At 38.5% G+C, this 18,861-nt stretch overlaps 1 protein-coding gene across 1 annotated transcript in view; it reads right to left on the minus strand.

The window, feature by feature from the left end:
* Positions 1-5,504: 5,504 nt before the first annotated feature.
* Positions 5,505-18,861, minus strand: part of erbb4b (erb-b2 receptor tyrosine kinase 4b) — a 311,401-nt gene continuing 298,044 nt past the window's right edge. The window contains exons 22-28 of the mRNA XM_030758147.1: positions 17,083-17,158; positions 14,105-14,251; positions 11,998-12,095; positions 11,138-11,308; positions 7,430-7,679; positions 6,564-6,668; positions 5,505-6,317 (exon numbers count right to left, since the gene is read on the minus strand). Coding sequence (XP_030614007.1) covers positions 5,647-6,317; positions 6,564-6,668; positions 7,430-7,679; positions 11,138-11,308; positions 11,998-12,095; positions 14,105-14,251; positions 17,083-17,158 — 1,518 coding nt within the window. The 3' untranslated portion in view covers positions 5,505-5,646. The remainder of the gene's footprint in view (positions 6,318-6,563; positions 6,669-7,429; positions 7,680-11,137; positions 11,309-11,997; positions 12,096-14,104; positions 14,252-17,082; positions 17,159-18,861) is intronic.

Consider the following 18,861-nt stretch of genomic DNA (forward strand, 5'->3'; position numbering starts at 1 on the left):
TTTTACCATCAGTTCAATACATTGTAAACTGTGCTTACTCAACCATCTGTCCAAGTTATCATGGCATTGTAGAATTTACAAATATGAATCAGTGTAAAATCACAATGTCTAATACAATGATAGACAATGTTTGTCAGCTGCATTGTGTTTGCCTTTAAAAAGTGATTTTTTTTATTTTTTATTATGTACTGAACAATAAAAATTTCTAGTAGAGTAACTGTGTTATCTAAAATGTAATGTAACTTACTAATGCAGCCAGACCACTTAGACAATGGGTGTTCTGAATTTGCTTATACTGTGAAAAATGAATGAAACAATATGAATAACCAAAGGGGAAAAAAAGAAATAAAGCAAACACTATAAATATGCTGTCACATTGTCCCATTTCAAGGTTAGTTCTTCCAAAGTCCATATTTCTAAGCTGGATGGCTCTTGAAGTACCTCGCTTACCTATTATTTGGATCCTTCAGCCACAATCAATTGCATGTGTACCACTCAAATCTACTGCATGGCGTTTTGATATTTATTATGTTATTTTAGCCAAAACATTAACAGCAATGAAAAAAACTGTAACAGTGTGTCAACATTGTACGGTAGACGATAATCTCTGTTGTTTGTTCTTGTTGGCAACTCAGACATTTAATCACAGGGGGTTAGTAGCTATTTAACTTTGGCTGGTTAAACTTGGTCACACCAGCTGCCAGCTGGTGGTCATGGGTGATCATAATCCCAAAAGTCAAATATTGTGAAAACCATCTCAGATAGTCAATTATACTTAAATGCTAGGTTGTCTGAGAACAACTTCTTGGTAGCTTGCACTGATTTTTTTTTTTGCAGTCAGTGACTGATTATGAGTAGCTGCAGTGACCACATTGTGATTGCAAAGGTCACCTGGTGGGAGGCACCGTGTCTCAGAATAATTGCATTCCAACTTGGACTGACTGCAATCACCTCTCTTTGCGAAGGTTTGCAAATAACTGCTAATTTATAAACGCAGACAAATTGCTAATATGCTGCAACCAATCTGAGTCAATCTGCATTAATGGCGCAACTTATCTACATTGCACCTCTTTGCAATAGGGGACTCGGCTTAGCTGACTGCGAGCTGATCATATTCTGGTTATATTCCTAAACAAAACAAGGTTCTCGAGCGCCTATGCCATTTTGCAGTTAAATCGCCGTCCTGCAGCAATCACTATTTGTGGAAGAATTTCTTAATTTCTCTTTCAGCGCTGTGTGGAGCTCTGACTGGACTCTGAATAGAAGTACTTAATGTTAATTTCTGTTCATGCAGACAGCAACAGATTTGTGATTTTCACAGTTGCCGTATTATCACAAACAGATTGCATGCAATTGCCAACTTGACCCCATCCACTTGCAAACTGATAGCAGACTGACTCTGCCTTATTGCTATTTTATCACTGTCTTGATGCATCAGAGACGCTTTGAAGACTCAACTGACTGCGAGCGCTCGCAGACCTGGTCACCGTCTTTGAAGCAACCATTTCAAAGGCAACGAGTCTGTAAGTTCATTGCACGTGGCTACAATAATTTTAATTGTGCCACAGTCTTCAACCATTGTTTTCCCTAGAGTAACTATATTAGACAACGTGACAGGCATAAAATGTTAAAGTTGCATATAAAAAAAGAAACACAATAAAACCCTGAAGGACAAAATTTACACTCAACTTAAAAAAAATCAAGTTTTAATTTGACATTTTAATACTCTTCAAAAAAATATAAAATATAAATACAACTGAATGAGCAGTCAGCAGTGAGAGGGAGTTATTGTGCTCTTTTACTCCTTTATGCCCATGAAGCATTAAAGAGAACATAACAGAGTACTGTACCATTCACAATATGCTAAGACTATTCACATTTGCTCATGATTTTGTCTCTGGACTCCTCTGGTTATGTTCACCCCATCCATAACTACTTTTCATTTTTCACTGCTTCAGATGTGGAACAGCATTTGCTACAAAGAATTCTATAGTTACCACAGAGGGAGAAAAAAAAAAAAAGAATGGCGATTAACTCTGGTCCTCTCTGCCAGCTTCAGTGCTCTTGCATCTTCCACCCTTGTAGCTTTTATAACATTGATGCATTGACTGGGTAACATTTCTTGAATGCTAATACTTAAGTTTTAACCTCGCTGCAGGATTACAACCTATTGCCTGTCGTTCAGGGCTTCTCAGATGGTGCACTGGGTGAGATGTTGGGTAACATGATTTCCCCACAGAACAACAAGGGAAAGTGGATGAATTAGCATTCAAAAAGCTAAAAGCCCCTTGTGATGGTTGCTGGCTGAGAGCACCAGTAGGTTTTCTCGTCTACAAGATTGGCTTTATTTTTCCACAGAGAGCCAATTCAAAGCCTTACAGTGACTCTCGACTGCTGTCGTTGCTCTTAGATACACGACCACATAGTAGTCTACAAGCACTACTACTGGGTAATGGTAAAAATTGACTTACATAACTGACATTAATCTGTAAAAAACATAGAGGGGACAATTTTGCACCATATATTTACACAAAGAATGTATGCATAAGAGTATATTCAAACTATAGTAAATCTGAAATCAGAATACTTGTGATTTCAGAAAGTGTAAGAGTGTAGATCAGATTTGTAGCAGAACAAAGGCAATGTCAAAGTGATACTTAACACAGTAAAAATCACTATAAAATTCACATTTCAGTTGAGATGCATTTATTATAAGTGCTCTTGTTGTGGTATTGTGGCACTAATCTGTCTTCCATTATGATTACATTTCAATAGGCCTGATGTCCCTTTTTGATTTAAAAATTTGTGCCTCAGCTGGATCTCAACTGGATGATTATTAGTTCCATAAAACCTGAGAGGTGGAGAAATGCCGTGCCAGGGTAACATCTGCGTTTTGAACAGTAAATCATTGGCACCGCTCATCTGAATCTATAATATAGAGGCACAATGTTGTGTAACTGTGCTTGTGTATTAAATCAGCAGTGACACATGCACAGGGGTTAGGCAGCCTTGGCCCTCTACAATTTTTTAAACATATATGGTGTGATATTGTAAATGTTCTGGAAATTAAGTCAAGCTAATCATATTTGAGTTTAAAGGGTAGATCAGCAATTTTATTTATGAAGCTCAGGCTACTTACTGTTTATCATTTTACCAGTAAAATATCCCTGGTGATGTCATTACTAATGTCATCATGGTAATCTTAAAGTTTTAAATCAACAATTGAAAGAAAAAAAAAAAAAAAGAAATCCCTGCATTACAATGGAGATGTATGTGTGAAATAAGCATTAAGGAGGAAACATATAAGAAGCATCTTATGAAACATGCGAGAGTTGCATTATTGGTGATGCAGGTGATGTGTGCAACCCTTACTCAGGACTAAAATTCAGGATATTTGATGTTGATCTTAATACCTTCTTTTATTAGTCAGTCTAATCCCAGAACATTAGAAGTACAAAATCTAATCACCAGAATATCCCTGTAATCTCTTGAAGTGAATAAATAATCAAAAACAGTGAAGAATCTTTCAAATTAAATATTGCTAGCTGTATTTATAGCTTCTTTCCCCTGGTGTTGATATCAACCCATAATGATATTCTTTACAGAGAGGCCATGCTTCTTTGTTAGTAAAACACACACAAAAAAAAACAATCTGGACTGCTGTATCACTGTGAATGAAAGTTGTAGTGTGATAGAAAAAAAGAAAAGAAAAAAACAACAATGCATGAATTGTTGCTTATATGGAGAATAACAGCAAAGTAAATTGGCTGTGCCCGAGCATTAAGTGCTATTAAATTATCAGCCCCGACCTAAATTAGACTTCAAAGTCATTTGACAACAGATGCTAGCACTCTCCATCAGAATTTAATGCGGCATCTGGCGGTACTGTATGAGTACAGAAAGCTAGCCATCAGTGGATTTAGTGATAACTCACAATGTCAAACACCAAGATTGAAAAGTGTCTCATTTTTCACTTGTTACAGGGAAATAATGTAAATGACATTTGCCTCAACCACCTAAACCCTAAGAGACAGAGCAAACGGTGACTGTCTATTTAGTTTTCTGTTTTTTATGACATACAATGGTATAAACACAGAGCGCTGCAAACAAAAAACAAAACAAAAAAAACTTGTTCTTACTTTGTCCTTTTTCCATGCCTGTGTCTGTCCAGTGGTGGTACTGTGGGTAATTAGCTTATTTACAGCTGTGGAGAGTTAGCCTTTTTCGTGGCTGGGTGTCTGTGCTGTTTACCCCATCCCTTTATTGATCAAATACAGCACATTTAAGACAAGGTGAGGACATGAACAGGTCCCTGATGAATTAACAAACAAACAGACAAAAAAACAAAAAAAAGAACACCCCCCCCACCCCCACTACCACTATACTCTGATAAAGATTTTAAAATATTGTCTTTTCCCCTTGTTTTGTCTTTCTCCAGAAACATGTTGTTTTACCTGTTAAAAGACATGTCCATTCTTAAGCACCAGTTCCACTGAGACAAACTCTCTTCTACTGCTGTTCCCACTGTTTTCGTCAGTCACATGAGCTTGTGAAGGTAACATTGAACTGTTGGCTCTTCGGACTGGATTGGTGAAGATGAGGAACAGAATGGAACATTACAGTGGGAATTAAAGGGTCATCTTGTGAGTAGTCAACCGCTTAATCCAAACTTGCCATGCCAACAATATGTCAAATGCTGTTCAATCGGGTATTATGGGATATCACAGCTGTGGTGATATTTATTTTCCTGTTGGCCCTTTTTTTTTGTGCTGCAGCACTGTCATCGTCAACATCGTCTCTTTCAAGCACAAGGTCAACGGCACTTCTCCTTCACAATATATTTCAAGTGGCGACAGGCTTAACTGTCAGTGTGTGTGTATATGAAATAATATGTGGTTACTGTAGGTGTGTCAAGTCTACAGGCATGTTTTAGGTATGATGTGAGGTATGTGTGTGTGATAAATATTCAAAATCCATTACTGGTGCAGCAAAATGTAAAAGTCAGAGAAGCGTGTGGGCAGGCATGCAAGCCCCATCTGGGCTTTTCAGCATGGCTGCGGGTTTCTGGTAAGTCACGACATAACTTTGTGCATGGCCATTTGATTGACTGCACCCAAGCAATAGCAATTTGCGAATACTACAATGTGCGCATCTAGCTGGGTGGAAAATGTGCCGAAAGGACATAGTGAACAGTGATTTATGGGTATATAAAGAAAAGCATGTAAGGTCATGGAAATAATCGTGCTGGGGCTAAGCACAGTTTATTCCTTCCTCCTCTTTTCATCTTTGATTGTGTTAATGTTATTTATGTGCAAGTTTGATCCTAAAAATAGCAGGGCAGTTTTTGTTGTTTTTTTTCCTTTCCAGGACAGAACAAACCACAAAGAGATGTCTCTACTTGCTTTAGGGGCTAAGGATAAAATAACAAAAGAGGCCGTTAGTGAACGTTATTATAGTTTTTCATAGAAACACAAAACCAGTGAATGAGAATACAAGATTAGCAGACATGACAAAGAGAGGTGTTAAGGAACCATGAAAGACGAATCCAGTTTGAGAAGAACAGCATGGAAAAGTGAGGACGGTTTACTGTCCATTCATCTCCACCCATATCCCTTTATTCCTCGCTAATGTGCTACAGGTGGGTCACTACACCACAGTGTTCCTCTGTCTGTATGGAGGGGGTGGCAATACATTGCCTGATTTCATAGCAGCCTCTGACAGATATTCCTGGTTTTCAGCCACAGCAGGGCGAATGCGTCCATTCTGGCGGTAGAAGAAGCGTGTGCTGCAGTCCTGCAGGTACTCAGGGTTGTGCAGTGAGGACTTGGGGGGGAGACTGTGCTGCCAGTATTCAGGATTGTCAAAAGTGGCTTTCTTGCCTTTCTTATCAAACATAATGGTGCTGCTGGTGATGCCTGAGTGCAGAGCGTGTCCTGAATGCCCTGGATGCAGGGTGTGTGATGGATACGATGGGTGGGGGAGGTGGCCAGGGGGTACCACATATCCAGTGGAGGAGACGGTGTGGCTTGATGTTGATGGGTTGACTGTCTGCAGTACTGATTGTGCAACAGAGGATCCAGAGCCAGAGATGGAGACTGCGCCAGCCAATCCATTCTTGGCCCCAGCGTTGAGGAGGGTATTCAGGTACAGTGGCTCGTTGACATACTCATCATCACCATGAGTGGATTGGCTTTTGGGGGCAGCGGCGGCTCCAGCCAAATGCAGAGTGTGGCAGCTAGCGCCATCAATCACTGTGTGGGCATCACCATTCCTACGCCGTGTGACAAAGGGGTTTTCCTCTACAGGGATGAGATAATCTGGAAACCAAAAGGGGATATTAAGATTAGCTAAGGTCTTTGCAGTTCTCCTGGTGAATATTGTGAGTTACGGTGTGCATATCAGATGCTTGCAAACCCTTAAAAGAATTCAGTATACATTTATTATATTATTTTAGATAAATGCAACAATTTACTGTATCAAAATAGAAACTATGTCATTTCCATAATTCATTTTATCCAAACATTTATAAATGTAATGGAAACAATAAAAACTGTCAGAGTAACCTGTATTGTTCTTGTCTCTCATGGCATCTCCTTTTGCTCCTCGCTCTGCTAAAAGACCAGTGGGATCAGCACTGTAACGCTGTCCATTACTATCCTCACCTCCGCCTTGGGAGAGAAAGGAAGCAAGAGAGATATTTAAAATATGATACTATGAAAACCTTATGTCAAGATCCACATGAATTTTCTAATAAACTCTTAGGCACGGCCATAACTGTGGTCAAGTAGCTTTTATTTGGGAACTTGGATGATTTAGGGACGTCATCTTTATGTTTCATGTGCTGACCATACATGTATCACTATCAGTGCTTGAACAGAACCACTAACCTCTTTCACTTCTTACTGTGCATCACCACTCTCCAATGAAATTGCAGTATAGCCACATTTGCATTCTTAAACTTATTTTAATTACCCAAACAAGGCATAAATGGCAACAGCAGAAAAGAATAACTTGTGTCACAATATCATCACATATTTTAGAGCAGAAACATTTCCCCTGTTCCCATCTTGACTATTTTGTATATATGTGTATTGCAGGATCATTCTGTGACATGACATTTTGTCAGTGACAGTGAGTACAAAGCCCAGTGATTGTAAAAAAAACAACAATAAAACAAAAACAAAGGTTGATTTTGTTTCACCAGTGCTGTCTACATATAAGAAATTAAACCAGATTTTTTTTTTCTTTTCGGGAAATGTCAGAAAGACTTTGAAGATTGGTAAGATTTACTTAAAACTGAACGTTACTTAAAACTATTAAATACCTTGTGTCACTCTATGCTTCCATAACTGTTCACAAAATCTTTTGCAGTATGTCTCAATAGAACTTAATGCCATGACTGCTGCTTTTGAATATTATTGTACTTTACCTTGCCCTGTGGTGAGAGCTGAGACAGCCTCAAGGGTGCTCGACCTTGGGGATGCTTGTTTCCTCAGGGTGCCATTGCAGCGAGGGTCATCCTGGTTGCCACGACCAAATCCACCAGCAATTTTCCCTCCTGAGGCAAGTTCCTGTGGAGGGAGGCAGCTTCCAGACACAGAAGGACCAGAGATGACTCTTGGCACGGTGGCCAGCATATCCTCCATGCTGAAACTGGGATCTTGACAGCCAAACTGGTTCTGAGTAGAAGTAATGGAAAAAAAGCAGTTTAGTTAGGAGAGAAGTGCAGGAATGTGAGGCTGAATTATAAGAATATCCATTTACCAAGACAATCAGAAGATGGGAGAGTTATGATGAGCCGTTTTAAAATCTAGGGATTAATGAATTTCCAATCTTTTCCAATCTTTTGTCTATAAATTAATTTGATTTTTTGGTGTGGTACAAGAATAAAAGAACAGAAAACAAAAACAATATAAAAGAATAAAAAAGTAAAACAAAGAGTACCATGGAAAATACTGACTATTATTAAAATGACAATTGAAGTACTTTGTACCATTGTCCAACTGCAATATTAAAATGTGACAGGCAGGGGAGACAAACAGCAGTGCCAAACAATGATATGGCAGCATGACTGCCAAATACAATTAAAAGGATTTTAATTAAAAGGCTCCATGCAGCAAAGTCTTTAAGTAGCCATATCAGAAATGTCGTGCTGTGTGCATTTGTGTCTACACTAATAAAAAAAGTGTTTTTCTGAACCTCAGTAAGCGCTTTACTCTATTTATCTTTTCTCACCCATATTTCCAGCAAGAGGATTTTTCTTTCTTTCTTTCTTTCTTTTTCTTTCTTTCTTTCTTTCTTTCTTTCTTTCTTTCTTTCTTTCTTTCTTTCTTTCTTTCTTTCTTTCTTTCTTTCTTTCTTTCTTTCTTTCTTTCTTTCTTTTTTTTTTTTTAACTGGCTTTTCCTTGGGTTATGTCTGAGAGGTCTGCAATCATACTGTAATAATACATATGATGTATTTCACTAAAAGTGGACCCAGTATAATTTTCTTTATTTTATGACATTTGGCTTCTTCTCCACCAGTCATGTAAAGTGTTTTCTTTTTTTTTTGGTATGTTTTAATGTATGGCACTTTATGTCAGCTGTGGTTGTTTAAAAGTGCTTTTATAAATAAAGATGGCATGGTATCAAATTTGGTTTGCTAATAACATGAGTTATTAGCAAATAGCAGCTGTAAACTAAACTGTGACTGCTGGACTACTGTAAACATTTTGTTCAAACTCTTGTTTGGACCATCAGGAACTTTAAATAAATATTTGAGGGACATGCTCACTTTCAGTGCAGCATCATTCTTTTTCCTTGATGATATATTACTACTGGAGTCTTCCTCACTTTCTCATGCAGTGCTCTACGTTATAAGCCCGAAGCAATTAGTTGAGGCTTCAGAGCTCATGCTGTTTCCTCATTACAGTGTAACTGCAGGTATATCTACTAAATTTCCCTCTTTCAATCCTCATTTATACCTCATCATTTGTCATCGCCTCCAATCTCAGTATTCTAAGAAAAAATATCATCACTAAACACAGCACAAAAACAAAACTGTACAGTTTATTTAAATCATATTCAAACACATTCACAGCTGTATTACTTTATACCCTAAAGATGATCAGACACTTAATCTAGTTTAAGTAAAATATAAAATATTTAGAAGAGTCAAGTAAAAATGCTCCGTTCACCTTTTTATCAAAATGCACGCTTTTGGCTAGGCTAAATGTTTTCATCCATTTAAAACCAAAAAGTGTTCAATTACAATTCAAAAATCAAAAATAATGACAGTTCTAAATATGGTGGTCAAGAAAATGGATGGATGGATGGATGGATGGATGGATGGATATTCAGGTAAGTGCAGAACAAATTTCTCCCAGTTATATCAGTCACCCTCTGAAATGCACGAAACCAAGTTAAAAACATGACTCATTGGCATTCGGGGGGCATTTGTATCCTGACATAAACACAGGGGGATACTGGAAAGACAATGAACATTTGAACAGTTCAAGAACTGAGAAGATCTCGCTGTAAACCTCAGTTCCAAAGAAGGCAATTACCACAGTTTCACAATGAAGAAAGACGAAGGAAGACGAAGAGAATGGGAGAGCAAGAGACAGATGAGAGTGAAACTAAGAAAGCTGTGTGAGTGCAGTTTTAAGACCTCAATCTTTTGTGCGTGAACAGAAGAGTCATACAGTAGACACTAAGATAGCCCATTCCCATATCACTTTAGAGGGCATCTAAAAGATTTGAATAAGTACTTTGGCTATATTGCCACATTTTTCATTATGGTACTCAACCAGCCACCCTGCTGTTATGCTCAAAAAAGAACTGGTAATAACAGATGGTAATCCAGAGACCATGTCGAATTAAAAGATAAGAAACAAAAATGTAATGACAAAAGTAAAATAACACACAAAATAAAACTTAAGTTAATTAAAGAAGAGCTTCATTTTGTGCAAGTACACAGACTACATGACAAAAAATAATTAAAAAAAGGGTGTGTTCCTTACAGTGTTGTGAAGAATGAACTTGGTACACATAATCTGGCTTATCTAGATTGTTGCAAGAGGTTTAGAGCTTTATTCCTGTACGTGATTGAGTGCACATACAAGCATTACAGTTTAATTTAATTTAACACTTATTTACAGTGTAGTTATATTTAGATATTTTTATAGATATTATATTTAGATATTTCAGCTAAATGTTTTTTCTGTGGAAGCCTGTGGACCTGAGCAAAGGTACAGTGAATAGAAAACTCCACCAAAGTAGAATATAGAAAACCATTGTGATTAATGGCAGTTGGCACCTCCTATTACCCCTGTTGCTGCTAGCTTAATATTCTGATAAAACAGAGCAACAAAAACAAATTAATTGCTAAAGGGGTACATCAAAAACAGTTAAAATCAATAGCCTATCCACCTTGACGATGACTACATTAGGAGTGCTAATACAATCACATGTTCAACCAGCTGGCTAACCAGACCTGTCATCGATTTTAAAGCTCTATTTAGATTTTTTTTACATTGACAAGAGCAAATCATTTAAGAGCTCTAATTGCTCATATCGCCACTGCCAGCTGGGTGCATAACAGAAGAAAATAGACAAATTAGTTGGATATCTTAACATACATGATGATCAATATCATCATGTATGTATCATGCTTGATATTGTGAAGGGGCATGTTTTAAACCTATGGCCATGGCCTTTTTCTAAACCTGTCACAGTACCTCTGCCAGGCCCACTAGAAAACCTAAAACTAATCATTAAGTGAAATCAATGCAGAACAAAGTCTGAAGAGGACATAAACCATGGGCTATTAGCTGGCAAACTTGTGATTTACTCCACCACCACCACCCTTCCAGCCTCCAAATGTGGACTTAATCTCTCTCTTGTCACAGCACAGATGCCAGCGGCATCTGCCAGAATAGCAGTATTTGATGTGCTAGGATGAAAACATGCTGTGAAGTCTAAATAATTTTTTGTTTAATTCCTATGTTACTATGTTTACACAATCTATTGCTACTCCAAAGCACAATATCATTACATAATGATGCACCTTAATAACACAATGTACATGTATCTTCAGTATTTCTTCCACATACTGAACATTGTTTTAAGGGATCTACAGATGCCTAAAAGAAAATACCTTGTTGGAGTCCATCCTTGTGCGAGGAGTGTATGCAAGTGGAGGAATGTTGAAGGTGTGAGGCACCAGGTACTCCTCAGCATCCATCAGGTCCTCCAGTTCCTCCTCATCCAAGAGGCTCTGGAAGAACTTGCTGTCACTGGGGCTGGGCAGCTTCATGCGATCATCTCCCTAAGAAAAGATGCATGTTGATGTGTGTGTAGTGAGAGACCACCACAAAGTACAAACAAATTACCAAAAGGTTGCTCACTAGCAAGGCCCCCCAACCCCAACTATGAATGATAAACATTTATTGATGATGAAGCAATGAGCTAGGTCAGAGGATGTGCTTTGGGGATCGACAAAGGCTCCTGGGTCTGGCAGATCCTCCCGAGACCTATGAGAAAGGCTGATAATCAAAGAAACAGTAAGAGGGAGGGCGAGGCACAGAAATGAGAACAAATGGTTGTGGGATGGAAGTAGGCATTTATGGACTTATGACCAGAAGGGAAGTGTTTGGGGTGTGGACCAGTTCCTAAAATTCCTAAATTAAAAGGTTAAAAAAAAAATCACTGTTCTAATCTAAGTAATTTAATAGGTTAATTAATATGTTATAACATGCAGGTTATTACTTATGTCACATTTATAGCCTCTGTAGGCTGTTTTGTACTCATTATTTTGAAAATATAATGGATAATGAAAGATTTGTTTCATTAATGTTACTTGTGTTAGAGAATTAATTTGATTGCTTTTATTGAATCAAAGAAATGGGAAACATAAAAAAAAATCTCTAAATGAAATATTGACACAGAAACAAGCACAACAGAAGACACTCTAAAGATAAGATACTTATTCCTATACCATCAATTAGATTTACAAACCTGGATGACCAGATATCTCTGGGGATCTCGAGCCATTCGTGTGAACTCAGCAGCCAGCTCCTTGAACTTGGGTCGACTGTCTGCATCAATCATCCAGCCTGAAAAAACAATATGAAGCAATATTTACCAATATGAAGTATCAAATAAAAATAACATGTATAGGTTGGCATTTACCCTGTTGATGCATAATAATCTTTTCCAGTCAACATTACATTTGAAGCCTCATCTACACCCATCAGGATCACGTATTTTCTTACTCTGTGAACTTACTGTTATTCCATTTAAGTATTCAGAGCAATATGTTGAAAAGGTGTCAGTGGTGATTTGGCAGTGCAGTTCAGTGGTCTTCCCACTTTGGTGTCAAGGGTTATGCCTCTGCAGACTGAGTCAAATATATATTATTTGCATTACAGCCTACATAATAATTTGACTTTGATATCATCTTTTGAGCTCCTAAAAACACATTATTTTTTTACATGCAAATGTCTCTACAGAGTGAATAATTCATGAGGAATGGGTATGTATGAGTAAGTGTAAGAAGATAAAGAGGTCTACCACTGGAGCACATATATTCCTTCTTCCCATAGTCAAACTGGCTGTTGGTGCATTACTTGTGATAGTAACCATTAAGAGTAAATCTTTGTTTAAGGCAAAGTGATCAAATTGACATTATTTGACTCATTTCCTGACAGGAAATCTATTATGCCATCTTCATAGTGGTGGTCTGATGGTGAAAAACCTTTCACTTGCTCTGAAAGTAGCTTTGCATTATCCACCCATTATGCTATTAAGTGGTGGTGGTAGTAGAGTCTGGTGTTTTTTATATACGTATTGATGGGGAAGATGTAGTGGATTATCCCTGGGCTGGTCTGGGGAACAAAGAAATGGTAGCTAACCTATAAAAACTTGAGATCAGTGACATCAAATCAAAACAGGCCATAATATTCCTCCATTATGAAGAGTTTCAATTTAAACTATACATTCCATATGTTCCATAATGACCAATTGGGTTATTTTAAATAAAGTTCTTTTCATTATTCAAATTTAAATATAAATACAATTTCATCACTAGAATGGCCATATGGAGCTATGTGCTCTTCTGCCAGTTTCCCTGTGAGTACGAGGATACAATGCCAAAGCAATCATGTGGTCTGGCCTTGAGTACAGGCTGACTAGGTATCCAGGGAAATGATGGAGAAACGTGGCTTTAGATATGAGTACATAAATACAGATACAAGATATTTCACATGAAAAATCAATCATCTTTTGTCTTGGTGCATAACTTCTAATATTAGTGCCAATAAAGCTGGGGATAGTGAAATTAGTTAAAGCTTCACAAGTGTGTTGAATACATGAGTCTGTTCAGTATGTGCAGTAGTGCATAAAGAAGTCGGGTAACAGGCAGGTGACAGTGACCTCTCCCTGCTGTGTTTGTGTCTGCTTGCCAGATTGGCGCAGGTTGAGGGTGACCGTAAAAGCCAAGGTGACAGTAATGGCCAGAGGCTGAACCTTGGAGAGCGGTAGAGTAGGCTGGAGTGATGCTGGCACCAAGTCTTTGTCCTGTCAGCAGTGGCCAGAGGGTATAGTGCCACCTGTGACCCCAGTTCCTGACAGTATGACAGCAGTGACTGACCACTAAGGCCAAACTGCTCATGCTTTGTGTTAAAGTCCCCTTAAATTTTAGATAAGTGTAATCAATTCAAAGCAAAAAAATTTGAGCTAAAATGTAGAATTACAATATTCTATTACACTTTTTCTTCAGTAGTTGATCACCAAATAAAAACACATTTTCTATTCTCTATTTGACAGAAAAGTACCTCAGTTTTCCATTCAATGAAATTCAGCTTCTTCTTTGCTATTCATTTCATTGCCATGTGTGATAACAATGCAAACAGTGATTTTAAATTTGAATCATAAAATAAAAGAAGACCATGCATATGCACAGGTTTATAAAGCTCAACAAGAATGTCTATGCATGGAATGCATGGAATCTCCTCAAAACTACCTGGGACACAGTATTTGTTAATTCTAAGAGTGTACTTTGAGTTGTTGCACTTGATTTTAGTATATTAAAGGGAGTTTCTTTTCTTTGGGTCACCTTACTTACATTTGACCATGACCATGTAAACGTCAATAGTGCAGATGGGTGGTTGAGGAAGACGCTCTCCCTTCTCTAAAAGATCTGGGATATCTCTGGTAGAAATCCCATCATATGGCTTCCCTCCAAAGGTCATCAGCTCCCAAATGGTTACACCTAAAAGATCACAGAAGGAGTAGTGATATAAGAGCACAATGCAGATAGATTAGTAAGGAGAGGAAAAAGAATAACACATAGAAATGCATTTTAGTTCATGGGACACATACAGCCCAAAATGACCTTAAACACGAGGAAGCATGAAAAGAAAAACACCACCTAAATTTTTCCTTTTCTTTTAGTGTAAGGCAGTACACTTTGAAAACACTCTCATTTAATGAAACAGCCATTTAAAAAATATATGTCTTAAGAAAAAAGTAAATGTCCTTTCACCAGTGTATCTCAGTTTTTCCATATACAGCAAGTCTACTGTCACTGCAAAGAAACAACATTCATAAACAACAGGTCCACATAGACACAACTCTGATTTTAACCATGGTACTTCAATGTTGTATTGCATGCTATGGGTAATGTCTTTGTCAGTAAGAGGTACTTACTCCTCTGGCTTGGATAAAATTTTGACAGTTTGAGCAAAGACTCTTGATGTGATCAATTCTTAATGACTTACGGTGCTATGCTTCCAGGTGCAAACTACACTCAACTATCTCCAAATTATGCCCTCATTCTCCGGCATTTTTACAAAGTGCAAAACCAACCAGTCAGTCTAGGCTGGAGTGTTTGGGAGACCATTCAAATCAACCACCAAGGACAGAATCAACCACTCAAATGGTTCTTGACTCTCATGAAACTAAACAAAGGTAGTAAAATGTTCAGGATTTTATCAAGCACAGTTTAAATTGTTTACAAATTTATGAGTTCTTTGTAAAGTGTCTATCTATTATTTACTGTCACTTGGCTGGTCATATAATTTGAACGGTCACGGGAGCCAAGCTTTCAGTAGGAGAGTGCTCCCTGGGTGCGCTGGGAACACCTGGCAGAGGCTCCAGTCCGCAAAGTCTTCAGCTCCCACCTTCAGCAGTACTTCAATAGCATTCCGAGTGAGGTTGAAGACACTGAGTCCAACTTTGGGGGCAGCTGATGGGTACTGGCAGGCTAAGCTATTCGTGGCTTAGGCGGTGGCTGAAACAAAAACTCGAGTTTCAGTGAGGCCATAGAGAAAGACTTTTGGACTGCCTCAAAGTAATTCTGGCAAACAGTGAGGCAAGTCGGGAGGGGAAAGTGGTACTACTCACACAGCATATAGTGTGGGTGGGGCACTGCTGACTTCAACTTCGAGGGCCTCAATCCCACTGACACGCCTTCTGTAGAGAAAGCGGAGTCTTGGGATGAAGTCACTGAGGTAGTTAAACAACTCCTTGGTGGGAGGGCCCCTGGAGTGGAAAGCTTCCACTTTGGTGGCTTTAGAATCTCTGCTTTTTGTGGATGATGTGGTCCTGTTGCCTTCATCAGGTGGTGGCCTCCAGTTCACACTGGAGCAGTTTGCAGCTGAGTGTGAAGAGGTGGGTATGAGAATTAGCACCTCCAAGTCTGAGGCCATGGTGCTCAGCCGGAAAAGGGTGGAGTGCCCACTCCAGGTCAGAGAAGAGTTGCTGCCCCAAGTGGAGGAGATTAAGTATCTCAGGGTCTTGTCAATGTGTGGGGGAAGAGGGGAGCGGGAGATTGACAGACGGCTTGAGGCTATGGCTGCAGTGATGTGGACACTGCACCAGTCTACCATGGTAAAGAGAGAGCTGGCTGTAAAAGCAAAGCTGTCGATTTACAAGTCAAGCTACGTTCCTACCTGAAACTATGGTCATGAGCTTTGGGTAATGACCAGAAGAATGAGAATGTGGATACAGGTCCCGACACAAACTTCCTTCGAAGGGTGGCTGGCCTCTTTCTTAAAGATATGGTGAGGAGTCCAGTCATTGAAGAGCGGCTCAGAGTAGAGCCACTGTTCCTCGACATCAAAAGGAGCCAGTTGAGGTGGTTCAATGCCTCTTGGGCACCTCTTGGGTTGGGCAGACCCAGGACATGCTGGAGAGATTATACAGTACCAGTCAAAGTTTGGACACACTCACCCATTCATATTAATGGGTGAGTGTGTGGTACTGTATCTCTTGGTTGGAGGTGGCTGGGGAGGGGGAAGTCTGGGATTCTCCGCTTAGGTTGCTGCCCCTGCAAAGTGGCCCCAGATAAGTGGAAGAAAATGAATGGATAGATGGGTGTTCCTGATCTCTGCCCCCTCCATGTCTTTCTGTTTTCTCCCTCACAGCCTTGTACCTCCAGTGTTTTTTGATGGAATACGAAGATGGCCTCGAACACATTCTGCTTCATGCATCCAAACCATAGGTAGACATTTTTTTTCCCCACATTGCATTCATTATTTCTGAAGGCTCTTGTTTTGTGTTTTTTGCGTGCTTCTTTGTCTGCAAACTCCTCCTAGACCATCAGGAGTTGAGCAACCAAAATTGGAACACAAGTACACCTTAGGCCCCTTGAGGTTCTCAGGGACATCTGATATAATGATGTGATCCTGTTGCCTAGCAATCACCCAGCAATGGGCTAAAATAACCATTTGTAATATTTATGCACCTATAGCACCTTTTATTCTGTTTTCTAATTTTAGGACAATACTGTTGCTTTTATAGCCAACGGAACCCTCCCAAAGGGATTAATAAAGTTTAATCTAATCTAATCTAAAAGTTGAATTATGCAATGATATATTATGCCATCATATATTGCCTAGCAATTGACATTGTTGAAAAAAAAATGACAATGATGAGATTCCGTATTTCATTAACATCCTGGCCATCCATTTAGGACACTGTTTTTTTTTCAGTTTCAGCTTTTCTCTATAAAATTTACTGGATGAACGACAGTATCTGTATTAGGACAGTATCTTTATCTATATTTCACAACTGTCATAGTTATATTCAAAGGACACTTACCATAACTCCAAACGTCACTCTGATGAGTAAACTTCCTGTAATGAATACACTCGAGCGCCATCCATTTAATGGGCATCTGTTAAAAAAGAATAGCATGTTAGCATCATATACTTTATATGCAACATTTGCCATTAACACAAATCACTAATAATCTTTTTCTCTTACACTTAAGGAAAATGCAAATTTTCCAAGTTTTGAGGTTAAACTAAATTTAAATCAGCCGGTTGGGTGTTGATGCATAATACAATGAACCATTTTGGCAAAGCTATGCCAACTAGATTGGAGAGCAGACATTAAAACAGAATAAATGAAAGCAAAGTTTGAGGAAAAATAAGTCACATATACACAAAAGCTCCAGCTATGTTGAAATAAAGTGAGGCAAAAACATGGTGATCTGAGATGCAGCTTAACACTGTAATTATATTTGAAGGCCAATTCCATTGATTACAGTGATGGAAACTGGGAGGAGGGGATATCGAAGGTCAGATTGCCTGTCTTTCACTCAGCTAAGGGGAAAATACTACAGAGCTCACTGCTGTCATAAACCATGTTGGAGACACTGAGAAGAGAGGTGAGATAGAAATGAAAAAGGCTTTCTTGAGTAAAGAAGGTTTGAAAACAAAATACAGAAGCAGCAAAGGATAAACAAAGATTAGAAGAGGTCAGAACTTCATGTAAGCAGAGCCTCAAGGACATACAGTATTTGTTTACTATGTTTACAGGGTTTTGAGATCCCCAAAGGTAAATAACACGGTCCAGCAGAGCAGAATACTGTGAAACTGTCCTTTGTGATGGGCTACGTTCCTCTCACAGAATATGAAACCCTCATTAATGTTAATGTCTATTGTCTTTTACAACATGTCAGTGGTAAGGTCCAAAATAGTAACTCAATAATACTATATCTCCTAAATCATACACATTCAACAAATAACTGAGGTAGGTGGTCCCTTATTACAAGATCAAGTGATCATACAGGACTAATTAGGAAAGTAACAACAAGTACTGATGTGCTGGTTACATATATATATATATATATATATATAGCTACTAGATACTTTAACATTCAAATTGCGTACTTCATTAAATGTTAAGGTCAGACTGATGAAACAGTAACATTTTTTAAATGTCTGGTGCAAATGCAAATAAAATTGAGATTTTTAAATTATAACGTTTATTTTATTCTCATTCACTTTCTTGCTGAGAATCACAAGAGACTTTAGTCAGTCTATACAGAGCAAACCACAGCAGCACATTAGTGTAGTTTAAACAGCTGATCTGGATCTTTTTGAAGGTAATAAAATCTGGCAATCAGCACCTCTAAAGCTCACCATATAGCAGGTTACATCCATTTGAGCTTAAAAAACTCCCCCCAACAAAGTCTTTGATCCCTTTTAAAATGACCCTCCTTCCTAGCTGTCACCAACTCAAGTAACATTATCTTCACTTCACCTGCTCTGTTAAGAGTGTGTCTGCTCTACCCTGCTCTATGTGTGACACATATAGAGGAACAGATGAAGAGCACAGAAGACTCAAGGAAAATGTGAAACAGAGTGAAGGAGGGCAGCATCAACAAAAAAACAGTAGAGACTTCAGATCAAAGAAAAGAATTTAGTCCCTAGAGACAACATGAGCCTTCAACTTGACTATGTTAAAGTCTTGCTAACCATTTTTCACAATCACAAGCTCTGACAACTTCAGCCCAGCCTATAATTAGTTTCTTAGGAATGTTATCTATAAAATGTAGCTGTTAATTCATGTTTTTTGAGGCTGTAATTTCAC

The sequence above is a fragment of the Archocentrus centrarchus genome, chromosome 21 (genome assembly GCF_007364275.1).
Source record: "Archocentrus centrarchus isolate MPI-CPG fArcCen1 chromosome 21, fArcCen1, whole genome shotgun sequence".
Taxonomy (NCBI): Eukaryota; Metazoa; Chordata; class Actinopteri; order Cichliformes; family Cichlidae; genus Archocentrus; species Archocentrus centrarchus.